The sequence below is a fragment of the Crotalus tigris genome, unplaced genomic scaffold (genome assembly GCF_016545835.1).
Source record: "Crotalus tigris isolate CLP2741 ecotype Arizona unplaced genomic scaffold, ASM1654583v1 scf7180000017765.3138416, whole genome shotgun sequence".
NCBI lineage: Eukaryota > Metazoa > Chordata > Lepidosauria > Squamata > Viperidae > Crotalus > Crotalus tigris.
In genome coordinates, this window is record NW_024096620.1 from 2,540,467 (window position 1) to 2,558,154 (window position 17,688).

The 17,688-nt window shown below is 45.6% G+C and overlaps 1 protein-coding gene across 10 annotated transcripts in view; it reads left to right on the forward strand.

The window, feature by feature from the left end:
• Nucleotides 1–17,688, forward strand: part of LOC120307151 (IgGFc-binding protein-like) — an 82,117-nt gene that overhangs the window by 4,516 nt on the left and 59,913 nt on the right. For all 10 annotated transcript variants that reach the window (XM_039341496.1, XM_039341497.1, XM_039341501.1 and 7 more), the window contains exons 2-13: nucleotides 1,179–1,231; nucleotides 1,450–1,599; nucleotides 2,839–3,101; nucleotides 9,037–9,118; nucleotides 13,401–13,457; nucleotides 13,742–13,986; nucleotides 14,098–14,381; nucleotides 14,467–14,738; nucleotides 15,351–15,949; nucleotides 16,262–16,835; nucleotides 16,944–17,143; nucleotides 17,243–17,623. In XM_039341496.1, coding sequence (XP_039197430.1) covers nucleotides 1,179–1,231; nucleotides 1,450–1,599; nucleotides 2,839–3,101; nucleotides 9,037–9,118; nucleotides 13,401–13,457; nucleotides 13,742–13,986; nucleotides 14,098–14,381; nucleotides 14,467–14,738; nucleotides 15,351–15,949; nucleotides 16,262–16,835; nucleotides 16,944–17,143; nucleotides 17,243–17,623 — 3,160 coding nt within the window. The remainder of the gene's footprint in view (nucleotides 1–1,178; nucleotides 1,232–1,449; nucleotides 1,600–2,838; nucleotides 3,102–9,036; nucleotides 9,119–13,400; nucleotides 13,458–13,741; nucleotides 13,987–14,097; nucleotides 14,382–14,466; nucleotides 14,739–15,350; nucleotides 15,950–16,261; nucleotides 16,836–16,943; nucleotides 17,144–17,242; nucleotides 17,624–17,688) is intronic.

Below are 17,688 nucleotides of genomic sequence, written 5' to 3' on the forward strand. Positions count from 1 at the left end.
GGTTTTCAGCTCAGTTGTGGTCATAAGTTGAGGACTACCTGCATCCCCTTTCTACTAGTTGCACACTTTTAGTATTATTACTATTATTTTCTCTGCTGTTTTGCAAGTACAGGGGGGTGCTTGTGTGTCTAACCACAATAAACCTACTCAATTCGATTCAAGTAAACCAAATAAACCTACTCAATTCGATTCAATTCAACTCAACTGCTTTGAAACTCATAGAATTTGGTATTCAATGCATTTTGACATGAAAAGTTTGTTGGGTACTCAACACACAAGCTAGACCTTGTTGGTGTCAGCTCCTTGAAAAGAAGGACTAGGGGTGACATGATAGCAGTCCTCCTATATTCTATTCTATTCTATTCTATTCTATTCTATTCTATTCTATTCTATTCTATTCTATTCTATTCTATTCTATTCCTTTTCTCTATTCTATTCTATTCTATTCCATTCTATTCTATTCCTTTTTTATATTTCTCTTCTCTTCCATTCCATTCCATATTTTCTATTCTATTCTATTCCTTTTTTCTATTTCTCTTCTCTTCCATTCCATTCCCTATTTTCTATTCTATTCTATTCTATTCTATTCTATTCTATTCTATTCTATTCTATTCTATTCTATTCTATTCTATTCTATTCTATTCCTTTTTTCTATTTCTCTTCTCTTCTCTTCCATTCCATTCCCTATTTTCCATTCTATTCTATTCTATTCTATTCTATTCTATTCTATTCTATTCTATTCTATTCTATTCTATTCTATTCCTTTTTTCTATTTCTCTTCTCTTCCATTCCATTTCATATTTTCTATTCTATTCTATTCTATTCTATTCTATTCTATTCTATTCTATTCTATTCTATTCTATTCTATTCCTTTTTTCTATTTCTCTTCTCTTCTCTTCCATTCCATTCCATTCCATTCCCTATTTTCTATTCTATTCTATTCTATTCTATTCTATTCTATTCTATTCTATTCTATTCTATTCTATTCTATTCTCAGTCTCCGTGGTCCTTTCCCACACCATACTGATGGGGAGCACTTTGCTCTCTTGCACTGCCCCCCATGCATTTTCCTCGGGACCCCCTGCTCTACTCACCATGGATCAGTCGGTCTCGCTTGTCTTGTGGGAAGGATGTGGGCACCTGGATAACGCCTGACTTTTCCTGTCTTCCCTTGGCAGGAGAGAAGGTGGCAACTGGGCAGCTGGTTTGGAGAGCTGGACTCGCGATACAGGTATAGCCCCCCCCCATTCCTGTCAGATGAGTTTAAAGTATCTTTCTCCCCCCCCAACTCAGCATCTCTCGAGCATCTTGGAAAACCCTTTTCAGGTTTTCTTGCCAGCCCATTAGCTGTGGATGATGGGAGTTCTTTTTCAAGGCTGCCAGGTGGAGGGAGGCTGCTGAGAAGGATGCCTGCCCGTTCTTCACTGTGTTTCCCCCTCCCCATTTCAGACTACCTGGCCAGCTGTGACTTCAACAACAACTCCTGGCCCTTTTGCGACTGGACCCAAACCTGTGGCACCAACCAAGGCACCTGGATCCGCACGAAGCACGATACGCCCACTCCCGACACCGGCCCAAGTGGGGACTATCCGGATGGAAGTAAGTGCTCCATGACTGCAATCGGGAAAGCCCCCTCCCCATTCTCCCTGACCCTTGGTCCCCTTCCTCATGGGTCAAGGGGTCATGCACCCCTCCCCCACTCGCTCAGTGTAGCTGGGACATCCATCTCTCTTTGGGCCTGAGTGAGGTTCCCCGGAAGACAGGAGCAGGCTAGAAGAAGTTGTGGCCACCTGGTTGAGTGGGCAGCTGGGTGGGTGTTCCAGGGGCTGGATTCCAACTGCCCTTAGACCCCATCCCCTTGGCCAAGGATGATTGGTCCTTAGACAGGGATGATGGGACATTAGAATGGAATGGAATGGAATAGAATAGAATAGAATAGAATAGAATAGAATAGAATAGAATAGAATAGAATAGAATAGAATAGAATAAATATGGAATGGAATGGAATAGAACAGAACAGAACAGAACAGAATAGAATAGAATAAATATGGAATGGAATGGAATAAATATGGAATGGAATAGAATAGAATAGAATAGAATAGAATAGAATAGAATAGAATAGAATAAATATGGAATGGAATAGAATAGAATAGAATAGAATAGAATAGAATAGAATAGAATAGAATAGAATAGAATAGAATAGAATAGAATAGATATGGAATGGAATGGAATGGAATAGAATAGAATAGAATAGAATAGAATAGAATAGAATAGAATAGAATAGAATAGAATAGAATAGAATAGAATAGAATAGAATAGATTAAATATGGAATGGAATGGAATGGAATGGAATAGAATAAATATGGAATGGAATGGAATGGAATAGAATAGAATAGAATAGAATAGAATAGAATAGAATAAATATGGAATGGAATGGAATAAATATGGAATGGAATGGAATAGAATAGAATAGAATAGAATAGAATAGAATAGAATAGAATAGATTGGAATGGAATGGAATGGAATGGAATGGAATGGAATGGAATAGAATAGAATAGAATAGAATAGAATAATAGGGTTGGAAGGGACCTTGGAGGTCATCTAGTCCAATCCCCTGCTCAGGCAGGAAACCCTACACCATTTCAGACAAATGGCTGTCCTGCAAAGTCCTGAGATGACTGATGTGGTTTGCACTAAGCACACACGGCATGAAGCTGATCAGGGCTCTTTGATCTCACCTTATCCCCCCCTTCGCTTGGCACGTCTGGGCCCTTCGCCTCTCTTGCTCCCCCCTTGTCCCAATGAAGGCCCTTGGAGCATCTGCCCTTCTTCTTGCAGGAGGCTACTTCATCTACCAGGAGGCCAGCAACCTGGTTCCCTACGACCTCAACAGACTGGAGAGTCCCCAGCTGATGGCCTCCGGAGAGGTGTGCATCGACTTCCGCTATCACATGTTTGGCGCCGAGGACTTCAATGAGCTGCACGTGACCCTCTTGTGGGAGGGGTCAGAGATGGTGGTGTGGAGCCAAATAGGGAGCCAGGGCCCCGAGTGGCAGCACGGACTCGCCTCGGTCTACTTGGAGAAGGAGACTCGCTTCAAGGTAATAGCCTGGCAGCTCTTTTAAAATAGATGGGACCGAAGGCTCACTGCATCTTCAGTCCTGCTCCCCAAGTGCGATGATGCCCCTCCTATTTCTAACAGCTGGCAGCCCAAGCCTGGCACCTCTGGCAGCAGTTGCAGCCCTTAAGGCTAGGAGCTGCTGCCAAAAAAGCCAATACAGTCCTGGGTTGCCAATACAGTCCTGGGTTGCAGAGGGATAGAATCAAGATCACCTGAACTATTACTACTGCTTCACAATGCCTTGGTAAGACCACCCCTAGATTACTGCATTCAGTTTTGGTCTCCACACTATAAAAAAGATGTTAAGATTCTTGAAAGAGTGCAGAGAAAAACAACAGAGATGATTAGGGGTCTGGAGCTAAAACATACGAAAAATGGTTGCAGGAATTGGGTTTATTAGTTTAGTGAAGAGAAGGACTAGGGGTGACATGATAGCAGTGCTGCAATATTTGGAGGGTTGTCACAAAGAAGAAGGGGTCAAAAAGCACCAGAAGGCAAGACAAGAAACAATGAATGGAAACTGATCAAAGAGAGAAGCAACCTGGAATTAAGGAGAAACTTCCTGACAGTGAGGACAATCAACCAGTGGAATGGAAGTTGCCTTCAGATGTAATAATAATAATAATAATAATAATAATAATAATAATAATAATAATAATAGCTTGCTTGCATGTGATCAGCAAGTTAAGATCACATGCAAGCAAGCTAGAACAGATGAAAGAAAAGAAGCTGAAGAACAAGAAGACCAAAGAATACCTAATCAAGAAATACCACTTAGAAACAAGGAAGATCAAGGAAGCACTGGAAATAATAAAGCAACAAATAACAGCTATAGCCAGGAAAATCAGTAGATATAAAGCTCGAATTGCAAACTATAGGCAGAACCTCCAATTTCAATCCAATCAGAAACGTTTCTACCAATCCATCAATGGAGAAACTGCAAGGAATCAGTCAGTACCTGACAAGGAAGAAACAGTGCAGTTCTGGAAGCAGATATGGGATAACCCAAAGAAATACAACAAGGATGCGGCTTGGTTAAAAGAGGTGGATGCAAATAAAACAGAAGTTGAAATGAAAGAACTAGTAATAACAACAAAAATGGTAGAAAAAAGAGCAAAGAAAATCAAAAATTGGTCAGCACCAGGTGAAGATGAACTGCATGGGTTTTGGTTGAAACATCTAACTGTTATACACCCACTCATTGCCAAGCAGTTCAACAATATACTACAAGGAGGAGAAATTGAAAAGTGGCTAACAACTGGGAAAACCTACCTAATAATGAAAAATCCAGCAAAAGGGGCAACACCAGGTAACTACAGGCCAATTACCTGCTTACCAACAACTTTCAAATTACTAACTGGTGTGGTAGCTGATGCAGTACAACAGCATCTAGTTGAAAACAATCTCTTTCCACCTGAGCAGAAAGTATCAACTCCTAATAGACAAAATGATCTTGGAAAACTGCATGAATGTGGCACATTGAGGCATTTGACTCTCTGGCTTAGACAAGAAGTAGTCAGCAAAGATCGATGGCACAATGGAAGACACAGTTGCAGATCAATGGTGAAAAGCTGGGAGAGGTTAATATCAAGAGAGGAATATTTCAAGGAGATTCATTATCACCATTACTATTTGTTATTGCACTGTTTCCTCTGTCAACAATACTGAATAACTCAGGACATCAAACATCAAAAACATCTGCTAGACTGGATGATCTGAAGCTGTATGGAAAAACATCATCTGAAATAGAATCGCTGCTCAACACTGTCCGTATATATAGCCAAGATATTGTAATGGAGTTTGGCTTGGACAAATGTGCCACACTTACTATCAAACAAGGAAAAATAGAAAACTGAAGGAATCAAGATGCCCCACGAAAATAACATTAAGAGTCTGGATGAGGAAGAGTACTACAAATACTTGGGTATCCTTCAAGCTGACAACATCAAGCACACTGAAGTCAAGAAAAAGATTAGAGGTGAATACATCAAGAGAGTGAAGAAGATCTTAAAGTCCAAACTCAATGGAGGAAATACCATAAAGGCAATCAACACCTGGGCAATCCCAGTCATTAGGTACACAGCTGGAATAGTGGACTGGACTCAAGCAGAACTAAAAGCAATGGATAGGCAGACCAGAAAAATAATGACAATGAATCATGCCCTTCATCCACGCAGTGACATTGATAGACTTTATCTACCAAGGCAAATAGGTGGGCGTGGAATGCTACAAGTACATCAGATGGTTGAAGAAGAAAAAATGGCTTTGGAAGAATATCTGAAGAACAATGATGAAGATGCACTGAAATTAGTATATCAGGAAGGCTTACTAACTACTGGAGAGACCAAACTGGCCTACAAGAAAGACCAAATGAAGAACAAAATAGAGGCATGGGAAGACAAAGCACTACATGGCCAATACATTAAAAAAATAGCTGGGAAAGCAGATAATAATAAAACCTGGCAATGGCTAAGAGCAGGAAAATTGAAGAAAGAAACCGAAGGATTAATTCTGGCTGCACAAGACCAAGCTTAAGGACAAATGCATACAAAGTCAAAATTGAGAAGACAGCAACAGACAGTAAGTGCCGCCTATGCAAAGAAGCTGAAGAAACAGTGGACCACTTGGTAAGCTGTTGCAAGAAGATTGCACAGACTGATTACAAGCAGCGGCATGACAAAGTAGCAACAATGGTGCATTGGAAGATCTGCAAAAAATATCATTTGCCTGTAAGCAAAAACTGGTGGGATCATAAAATAGAGAAAGTCATAGAAAATGATAAAATTAAACTGCTCTGGGACTTCAGAATTCAAACAGACAAGCACCTGCAACATAACACCCCAGACTTAACAATTGTCGATAAGAAAGACAAAAAAGTCTGGATAGTGGACGTGGCAGTGCCTGGAGACAGCAGAATAGAAGAGAAAGAACTGGAGAAGATAACAAAATACAAAGACCTACAAATAGAAATAGAAAGACTGTGGCAAAAGCAAGCAAGGGTAGTACCAATAGTCATAGGCTCCTTGGGCGCAATCCCAAAACAACTGGAGCACCACTTGAACACCATTGGCATTGACAAATTTGCTATTAGTCAATTGCAAAAGGCGGCCTTATTAGGAACTGCTTCCATCCTGCGACGATACCTGTAATACCATCAAACATCTACATCTGCCTATCCCAGGTCCTGGGTAAGGACTCGATAGGTAGACAAAATGCCAAATCCAGTCTGAACATCTGGCTGACTGTGCGATGATTGATAATAATAATAATAATAAATAGTAAAGTTGGAAGGGACCTTGGAGGTCATCTAGTCATCATCTGTCATCATTGAGAAGACAGCAACAGACAGTAAGTGCCGCCTATGCAAAGAAGCTGAAGAAACAGTGGACCACTTGGTAAGCTGTTGCAAGAAGATTGCACAGACTGATTACAAGCAGCGGCATGACAAAGTAGCAACAATGGTGCATTGGAAGATCTGCAAAAAATATCATTTGCCTGTAAGCAAAAACTGGTGGGATCATAAAATAGAGAAAGTCATAGAAAATGATAAAATTAAACTGCTCTGGGACTTCAGAATTCAAACAGACAAGCACCTGCAACATAACACCCCAGACTTAACAATTGTCGATAAGAAAGACAAAAAAGTCTGGATAGTGGACGTGGCAGTGCCTGGAGATAGCAGAATAGAAGAGAAAGAACTGGAGAAGATAACAAAATACAAAGACCTACAAATAGAAATAGAAAGACTGTGGCAAAAGCAAGCAAGGGTAGTACCAATAGTCATAGGCTCCTTGGGTGCAATCCCAAAACAACTGGAGCACCACTTGAACACCATTGGCATTGACAAATTCGCTATTAGTCAATTGCAAAAGGCGGCCTTATTAGGAACTGCTTCCATCCTGCGACGATACCTGTAATACCATCAAACATCCACATCTGCCTATCCCAGGTCCTGGGTAAGGACTCGATAGGTAGACAAAATGCCAAATCCAGTCTGAACATCTGGCTGACTGTGCGATGAATGATAATAATAATAGTAAAGTTGGAAGGGACCTTGGAGGTCATCTAGTCCAACCCCCTGCTCAGGCAGGAAACCCTACACCATTTCGGACAAATGGCTGTCCAGTCTCTTCTTAAAAACTTCCAGTGTTGGAGCATTTACTGCTTCTGGAGGCAGGTGTTCCACTGATTAATTGTTCTCACTGTCAGGAAGTTTCTCCTTAGTTCTAGGTTGCTTCTCTCCTTGATTAGTTTCCACCCGTTGCTTCTTGTCCTGCCTTCAGGTGCTTTGGAAAATAGCTTAATTCCCTCTTCTTTATGGCAGCCCCTGAGATATTGGAATACTGCTATCATGTCCCCCCTTGTCCTTCTCTTCGTTAAACTAGACATACCCAATTCTAGCAACCGTTCCTTATATGTTTTAGCCTCCAGTCCCCTAATCATCTTTGTTGCTCTTCTCTGTACTCTTTCTAGAGTCTCAACATCTTTTTTACATCGTGGTGACCAAAACTGGATGCAGTATTCCAAGTGTGGCCTTACCAAGGCATTGAAGAGTGGTATTAATACTTCACGTGATCTTGATTCTATCCCTCTGTTAATGCAGCCTAGCACTGTGTTGGCCTTTTTGGCAGCTGCAGCACACTGCTGGCTCATATTTAGGTGATTGTCTACTAGGACTCCGAGGTCCCTCTCACAGTTACTACTATTGAGCATGGTACCACCTATGCTGTACTTGTGCATTTGGTTTTTCTTGCCTAAATATAGAACCTTGCTTTTTTCACCATTGAATTTCATTTTGTTAGTTAGTGCCCAGAGTTCAAGTCTGTCCAGTCTGTTGTGGGTTCTCCATCACTAGAGGTTTTAAGAAGAGACTGGACAGCCACTCATCCTAGATGGTAAAAGGACTCCTGCCTTAGCCAGAGGGATAGACTAGAAGACCTCCAAGGTCCCTTCCAATTTTGTTTATTCTAATATTCTGACCACCTTCACCTAGAACCAGACTAGCCCTTTTCTAAAGCCGCCCAAGGTGAGGATCATCATAAGACGCTGTCTGAAAATCCCCCCAAAGTCTATTCAACACTACTGGGTGACACCCAGATTGTGGCATTCTAAAGTGGGCGGCCTGGGCGGAATTCTTCACTTTCTCTGTGGAACTAGAAAAACTGCAAGAGAAACGGGCCTAATTCATAGACCAACCAAAATTAAAGCACGTTAATTGTAAGCCGCCTAGAGTAATTGACTAAGATGGGCAGCTACAGAAATGGAAAGGCAGGCAGGCAGGGAGGGAGGAAGGAAGGAAGGAAGGAAGAGAGGGAGATGGGAATGAAAAGGAAGGGAAAGGAAGAACAGATGGATGGATGGATGGAAGGAAGGAAGGAAGGAAGGAAGGAAGGAAGGAAGGTGAATGAAAAGGAAGGAAGGAGGGAGGGAGGGAGGAAGGAAGGAAGATGGGAATGAAAAGGAAGGGAAAGAAAGAACAGATGGATGGATGGAAGGAAGGAAGGAAGGAAGGAGGAAGGAAGGAAGGAAGGAAGGAAGGAAGGAAGGAAGGGGAATGAAAAGGAAGGAAGGAGGAGGGAGGGAAGGAAGGAAGGAAAGAAGAATAGAAGGAAGGAAGGAAGGAAGGAAGGAAGGAAGGAAGGAAGGAAGGAAGGAAGGAAGGAAGGAAGGAAGGAAGGAAGGAAAGGAAGGAAGGAAAGAAGGAAGGCAGGAAGGAAGGAAGGGGAATGAAAAGGAAGGAGGGAGGGAAGGAAGGAAGGGAGGGAGGAAGGAAGGAAGGAAGGAAGGAAGGAAGGAAGGAAGGAAGGAAGGAAGGAAGGAAGGAAGGAAGGAAGGAAGGAATAGGACAGCACTCTCTGGCTATGCAGACGCAGCATCTTCCTTGCTCTGACTGGGCTTCCTTTCGTTCTTCACAGGTGGCTTTCGATGCCATTCGGGGATTGACAGAATACGGGGACACAGCCGTGGACAACGTGGCGGTCAGAAGGGGGCCTTGCAGTAAGTGACTCCTTCCCCATCTCAGTTTCTCACTCCACTCTCACTCCCATGAATTTGATCTTGGATTGCCACAGAAGAGGTCCTGAGTCTTCGAGCCACAGCTGCTTCTGGACGGAAGCAGGAAGGGAGCCATCCGAGGTCTCTCCACACAGGAGAGAAGCCAGGGGCCCTCCAGACTCCAAAATACTCGGGGCTCCTGTGCAGAACCCAGGAAGAAGTTATTTTGTAGTAGCTATGGAGATTCTCGACCATCTAGTCCAGTGGTTCTCAACCTGTGGGTCGGGACCCCATTTGGGGTCGAACAACCATTTCACGGGGGTTGCCAAACAACGCAGTCTGCCATTTTTTTCCCCCTTTTCCTTAGCTGTGCTCCTCCCTTTTATTCTACTGGCTTTTGAAAGCCAATAGAAGAGACTCTCTTGAATAGAGTCTAATTCTATTGGCTTTCCAAAGCCAATAGGAATTGTCCAGGCTGTCTCTGCCCTGCTGAGCCCGCCAAAAGTCCCAGTCTGCAAACGGGGCTGCACCAGTTGAGTAGTCCTCAACTTACGACCGGTTGAGTAGTCCTCGACTTACGACCGTTGGGGGTCGCGGCATTAAAAAGGTTGAGAACCACTGATCTAGGTCATGCTTGGACTTTCTTGGTTTTTCTTTTTGAGGACTTTTTGCTCCTCATCCAAGACGCTTCTTCAGTTCTAACATTGTTCTGAAGTAGTTGCCCCTCTGTCAGATAATATCGTGATATTAAAATCCCACAGGACTCTTTTTCCCATGCGCAAGCGCCAAACCACGCGGATTATCTCCTAAGATACAGCAGAAACACCCACAGCCAGATGACCAGGCAGGAAATCAAGGAGGACATTTATTTAATTAACCAGCGTGACAGCTAAAGACCAGAAGCTTTTTCAGACTGACAGGACCAGAAACGTTTCTGAAGACAAGGAGCGGCATAAAAGTCCCAAAAGTGCTTTTTCCAAAAGGCAACTGGACTTTCTTGCTTGTTTCTTTTTCTTTGAAAATGTCTGGCTTCTCGCCCAAGAACCTTCTTTAGTTCTGAAGAACTAAAGAAGCTTCTTGCACCAGAAGCAAAACGTTCCAAAGAAAAAATTGCAACAGCGCTTAGACTTATATACCGCTCCGTCGCACTTGGCAGCCCTCTCTGAGCAGTTTACAAATGTCAGCATGTTAACCCCAACAATCTGGGTCCTCGTTTTACCAACCTCGGAAGGACGGACGGCTGAGTCCACCTTGAGCACCGTCAGGATCGAACTCCTGGCAGTGGGCAGAGTCAGCCTGCAATACTGTGCTCTGCACCATACGGCTCTTAAAAAACCAAGGAAGTCCAGTTGCCTTTTGGAAAAGTATAAATCTCAATAGGAATAATTGGTTGTTGTAACTTCAAGCAGTAGTTGAACGAACAGTTGTAAGTCAAGGACTTCCTGTATGGGGCAGGACCTGCCCTGAAGCTCCTGCAGACCGGAAGTGATCTGAGAAAACATGGGCCTTTTTTCCTTCTGGCATCAGCCATTATGGGCTTTTAAAGAGGGATGAGAGCAGTGCCCCAAATCACCCCATGGCTGATGAAAATCAGAGCTCCTTTCCTTGAATCAGCCTCCCTTGGCAGACCCACCCATTAGACTATGAGCACCACTCATGACCCTCTACGGCAGGGCTGTCAAACTGCCGGCCCACAGGCCGGATACGTCATGCCAAAACCGCGCCCGCCCTTTTGCCGGCAATGGGGGAAAAGTCACGATAGGTCGCGACACGTCGCGTGACATTGCGAGTTTGACACCCTTACTCTACGGCCCCTGAGATGCACAAGACAAGCAGCCACTTCTTCTTCCAGGGAGATCCCTGTGTGCAGCCGTCCTTCTTTGGATGACAAGGGCAGTTAACACAATTGCCAACTTCTGTCGCCGGACCTCACCCCACCATTAATCAGCAGGATTTTAATGATGTCTTGCTTAAGTTATAATCAGCCGCAATCGGTGACAGTGGCTGGATTTTGCTATCTGGGACAACTGCTGAAGCGTTTGATTGGGAAGTTAAATTTTAACCCCTATAATATCTTCTCGATAAGCTTGGGCAATTTCCTGGAGCAGAAGAGACAAAGGGTTCTGCTTCCCTGTACTGTCAGCAAGTTGCTCGCCACCTCTTCCTCCTGCACAGGGAATGTTCTGAGTTTAATCAGAGTTCAACAGGTTGCACAGGTGCTCTGAGTCATAAGGCCATTTTGAAAAATGGCCCATCATCTCCACTAATAAAGGAGAATATTTGTAGTTCAGGTGTTTCATTACCCAAACTAGGTAACATCATGGGTGTTAGTACTGATAATGTTACCTAATTTGGATACTGAAAGGTCTACAAGAAAACAGCCAAGCTCAGAGAGCACCAAGGACTCCACAGTCTCCTCCTCCTCCTTCTTCCTCTTCCCCTCCCCTCCTCCTCCTCCTTCTTCTTCCCCTCCTCCTCCCTCTCTCCTCTTCCTCCCCCTCCTCCCCTCCCCCTCCCCCTCCCCTCCTTCTCCTCCCTCCTCCCTCCTCCTCCTTCTCCTCTTCTTCTTCTCCTCCTCCTTTTTCTTCTTCCTCCTCCCCCTCCCCCTTCCCTCCCCCTCCCCCTCTTCCTCCTTCCTGCTCCCCTCCTCCTCCCCCTCCCCTTCTCCTCCTCCTTCTTCCTCCTCTCCCTCCTCCTCTGCTACCCCTCCTCCTCCACCCCTCCTTCTTCTCCTCTTCCCCCAGACCTACCACAAATGATGTTCTCTAGTTGGCCTACCACGAATGATGTTCTCTAGTTCTCTGAAATGTCTACAAGAAGACCATCAAGCTCAGAGAGCACCAAGGATCCCACTGTATTTTTCCTCCTCCTCCTCCTCCCCCAGACTTCCCTCCCTTCTACCATGAATGATGTTCTCTAGTTGGCCCATGAAATGTCTACAAGAAGACCACCAAGCTCAGAGAGCACCAAGGACCCTACTGTATTTTTCCTCCTCCCCTTCTCCTCCTCCATTCTGCAAACGCTTCTCCCTTCAGGCACTGATGATGTTATCTAGTTGGGTCATGATAAGTGTGCAAGACAGTCACCAAGTTCAGAGAGCACCGAGGACCCCACAGTTCTCACCGCATGGCTACTTTGCAGGTAGTCCTTGAGTCACAACTGCATTGGAGCCTGTCCATTATGGTCACAAGTCGTAATGGTCACTGAGCGAGATGGCCACATGATTGCCTGACTTAATCATCCCCATCTCTGCTGTCCCTGCTGTAGTTGTTAAGAGACAATGCAGTTCATCACACACTTATCTTTTGAAGATCTCCGGAGGGCAAATTGGTGAAGGAGGTCAGGCTGCTGCACCCCTCTGGTGTCCCTGGCCCCACTGCACAATCCCAAAAGCAGCTCCCTCTTTTGGAGCATTTCTGGGGAAGCGGCTGCTTCCAAGAGACCTTTTCTGGCAGCCTCTTCAGGAACTGCATCATGTCACCCATGAATGTAAAGAGAGGGAGCAGCTTTCCCTCCCTCCCCAATGCAAGCTCCAGAAATCTTTAAAAGAGCTTTAAAATCTTTAAAAGATGGGTGAAGGACATGTGGAAGAGATAGCGGGGCCCAGCTGGGCGGAAAGGAAGCTGAAGGTTTTCAGGGACGTGGCAGGATGGTTGGGGGGGGGCAGATAGGCAGGGGGGTGCTGCAACATCTCAGCACTCAGTCATAAATGAATGACTGCAGGGGTGCTTTTAAATTTGAAACCAGATCATAAGTAGTCTTTCAGGGGGGTCCCTTGAAATCTTGATCAGTTACTACTAAGTGACCAGGTGTAAGAACTACCTGTAGTCCTATTTAAAGGTAGGACTGCCTGCCACCCCACTTTTGTGGCTGCAGGGATGGTCTGCAGGGCACATGAGCCTCTGGTTGTTGGATGTGAGATCAGAATTACCTAACTCTTTTCTAGAGAAACACTGCTGAACACAAGAGGTCCATGTTTACCATGGCAGACAGACTTATTCCACTCCTGAGCAGTAACCCTTCCACCATCACTCATCAATTTCCTTAATTACATTATTTTCCCCAGCATGCATAACTAGGGATGTGTAGCACGAAGCATTGCAAAAACTACCTCAGTTAGAAAGGAAGATGGTTGGAGGGCATGGAGAGAGCAGAAGAGACAACTCCTGACCATAGGAGTATCAAGCTCAAAACTGTTCCAGGACTAAACCGGAAGTCATGTTTATTACATTGAGATGTACATCTCAGTCTTAGAGAAAAATGCAAATGTCATTTCTATTTCCAGCATGGATATCAACCACCACTGAATCTACAACCACCCAGACACCACCACACACCCCAGGTGAGTCCCTTCAAGGTTGAACCAGATATATTGTCCACTTCCCTTCTTCCAATGAGTCTTTGCATTGGCTTGCAGCCTCAATGGATAGGAGGAGGAGAAGTTCAGGAAATTAACTGTTGTCAAGCACAAGGCAAGGTTGAAGTTCCTTGGACCATATCAAGCTGCTAAAACTGAAGGAGGCACCCAAAAACTCTGTTGCTCCTCTCAAAAGTGTATCCTCTGCTCATTTCAATTTCAAACTAGCTCACGCCGGCCCATGTCTGACCTCCCTTTCTTCTTTCCAGAGTCCTGCCTGGTGTCAGGTGACCCTCATTATTACACTTTTGACAAGCAGACGCACCACTTCATGGGCAACTGCACCTATACTCTCTCCCAACTGTGTGACCGGAACAACTCTCTGCTCCCCTATTTTAACGTGGAAGCAAGCAACGAGCATCGAGGGGGCAACACGCACGTCTCCTATGTTGAGAGTGTGGATGTTGATGTCTTTGGCATCCGGATCAACCTGGGAAAGGGAGGAAGAGTTACGGTACGTGGAGCTGCTGCTGCTGCTGAAGGACACATTTGCTCCTATGTTGGGGTACAAAAGAGCACTTGTTGTTCCCGAGTCCCCTACATTAATGACTGAATCTCCTTCTAGGTCGATGGGGAGCCAGTTGTGGTCCCCTCCATTCCAATACGAGGTGTGAAGATCTTGCCCAGTGGCTTCTACACAGTGGTTTCTACAGATTTTGGACTGAGAGTCAAGTTTGACGGAGACCACCAAGTGGAAGTGTCCCTCCTTAGCACGTACAAGGGTGAGGTCTGCGGCATGTGCGGAAACTACAACGGGGATCCTTTTGACGATTTCCTCAACCCTGATGGGGAACAAGAGCCTGACTCCACAAGCTTGGGCAACAGCTGGCAGGTGGCCAACCTCAGCAGGTTTGTAGTTTAAATTGCCAAGTGGTGGGTTTGTCCAGGATGGAGATTGTAGGGTACTGAACCAAGTTGTGGCTTTTCTTTCCAGTTGTTCCTCAGGCCACACTCCTACCTGCACAGAGGATGAGAAGGACACAGCCAAGAGCAGCGATTTCTGTGGACGCCTAATGGATGTCAATGGACCATTCAGACAGTGTCATAGCGTCTTGGATCCAACGGGGTATTTTGAGAGCTGCCTTTATGATCAGTGCGCCCTGCACTTAGATCCAGGCTCCCTCTGCAGGAGCTTGCAATCCTACGCAGATGCCTGCCAGTCCCTGGGAGTTGCCATCGACCCCTGGCGGAATGCCACCTTCTGCCGTAAGTGTCATGGCAGCAATGCCTCTGGTCACCCTTGAGGATTGAGAAACATCTATGTAAATGGGAAAATCTGGGAATCAGCTGAAAGTGGCAGGGTGTTTTCTCTGTCTCTTTGAAGAAAATCAGTCACTTTCACAGAGACACATATACTACTACATTCTCTTTTAGAGACACACTGTCTACAACTCCAGCTTTTCCTGGAAGGCAACTATCCTAAATCAGCCATTCCAAACCTTTGTACCTTGATGGCATGTCTTGGGGAGAGGAGGGGAACCGGGCCCCTTGAGCAAATGAGCTGCTTTTCCAATAAGCGTGAGCAGCTAAATTTTGTGCAAGCGGTGGGCCAGCAAACCAGCACATGTACGCGTAGCTCAAACTGTGTAAGTTGAACTGCGCACACGTATGCATGGTCATGGACCCACCAGTCATGCAAGTCAAGCTAGGTGTGCTTCCTGCCCCACCAGCCACACAGCATAATTCCAAGTAGGCCACAGTCCTGGAGACCCCTATCTTAAATACTTGGCTGGAATCATAAAGACTGAGGAATGTGATCTGCCCTATGTGACTGAGCCTTCGTCACTGAGCTAATGGAGATCCCCTTACCTCCTGCAGCCATTCATTGCAAACCCAACAGCCACTATGAGCCTTGCGCCAATGCCTGTCCATCCACCTGCAAGAACCCAAGTGCTCCGGGCACATGCAATCTGACGTGCACGGAAGCCTGCGTCTGTGACTCCGGGTTCTTCCTTTACAATGGTACCTGTGTGCCCAGCCATCAGTGTGGGTGCTGGCACCAGGGTAAGCACTACCCAGTGGGCTCCGGCTATTGGACCGACGACACCTGCAGCACCAGATGCGCCTGCCCCAGTCAAGGTGGCCAACTCAGCTGCTTTCCTGATTCCTGCCCTCACCATTATTACTGTGGAGTCGAAAATGGTGTCCCAAACTGCTACAAACATACATATGGGGTCTGCCGCATCCACAACGACCCTCATTACAACACCTTTGACAAAAAGACGCACCACTTCATGGGCACCTGCACCTACACCCTGGCCAAGGTCTGCTCCAATGAGACGGGGCTGCCCTACTTTAACGTGGAGGCCAAGAACGAACACCGTGGGAATCCCTCCGTCTCCTACGTTCAGCGGGTGCTGGTGGAGGTTTACGGGCAGCGGATTGAGATTCTCAAAGGACACAAGAATCAAGTGCTGGTAACCCAATGAAATTCCTACTTTGGTTTGAATTAGAAGGAAGCTACATTCTCTGCCAATCGGTTTTCAATTGGAACTTGTGTGAATGAAATAGTAATAGCCTCTCCTTTGATTGGTAGCAGGGTACCATATTTTTTTTATCTTTTCATTGTTTGATTTATTCTCTATGATACTTCTTTTCTCTCGCTTGAAAGTATAGTCAGAGTCAGTGCTTCTATAGGGGAACTTAATAATGGGGAGCCCATCCTGATAATCCTAAGACGGTTCATTTCTTGGGAAATATAATTACAATTTGTGTCTGAATCCTCCTAGGTGAACAAAGTGCTTACAAGGCTTTCTGTGCGCAAGCTAAAGAACACCCTGAGAGTGGACATCAATGGACGCTATGTGACCCTAGAAACGGATTTCGGGCTGATTGTCTCTTACGACACAGATCACTCGGTGGAAATCAGGGTCCCCACTAACTTCTTCAACAAGACCTGTGGCATGTGTGGGAACTTCAACAACCGCTGGCAGGATGACAACATGATGCCCAATGGAGAGCAAGCCAAGAATTCCAACGAGCTGGGAAACAGCTGGCAGGTTCCTAATGCAGAGTACGACCCACCCAACTGTAAAGGCCCACAAGAACCAGAACCTTGTCCCTCAGACCTGAAAAATCTCTATAAGTCAGAGGCGTACTGCGGACAACTTACCAGTAGTCAGGGACCCTTGGCAGCTTGCCATTCTGCAATCAACCCCAACAGCTTCTTCCAGAGTTGCATCTTTGATCTGTGTGAACTGAATGGGTCCCATGAGGCCTTGTGTAGTGCTTTGGAGGCGTACGCTGATGCCTGCCAAAGAGTTGGCTTGCTGCTTCTCGACTGGAGGAATGCCACTTCCTGCAGTGAGTATCCACTGATAATACTCTAAAAGATGAGCAATTAACCTCACATTGAGTGTGTCCTTGGGAGGCATTCCTCACTTTCTGTATGGTTCCTACTTTCTTTTCTAGAAATCCCTTGTGACGATCATAGCCATTACAACGTGTGCGCCACTTCCTGTCCCGCCACGTGTTCCAATCCACTCGCTCCATGGAACTGCACCAAGCCTTGCGTGGAGGGATGCGAATGCGATGAAGGTTTTGTCTTCAGCGGAGCACAGTGTGTGCCACGGGAGGATTGCGGCTGTGTCGATGGAGATCAATATTATGAGGTTTGTTCCCATAGAACCTCTGGGGCAATAACAGAGTCTGGAGTAATTTGCACAGCAGTGCTGGGTCCTCACCTTTTTTTTTTGTCTTCTCTCCAACAGAAAGGAGAGACGTTCTGGCAACCGGATTGCGTCGGCCGATGCCGCTGTGCAGAAAATGGCACCTTGTTGTGCACCTCAGACAGATGCAGAAAAGACCAAGTCTGTAAAGTGCAGAATGGCATCCTGGGCTGCCACATTGCAGACAAGGCCATCTGTCACATCTATGGAGACCCACACTATGTCACTTTCGATGGGCGACTCTACCACTTCCAGGGTGGGTGCAATTACACTGCAGTGCAAATCTGCAGCAACTCCTCCGAGCAGTTCTCTGTGACCACTCGGAATGAACATCGCTCTAGCCCGCACTGGACGGCTCTCAACTCAGTGGCCATCTCACTGAGAAACATCCACTTGGCTCTGAGGAAGAACAAAGAGGTCTACGTGAGTATAACACCCTGAGGAATTGTGCAAGGGCAAGTGATCAACCCGGACGAATCTCTGGGGTT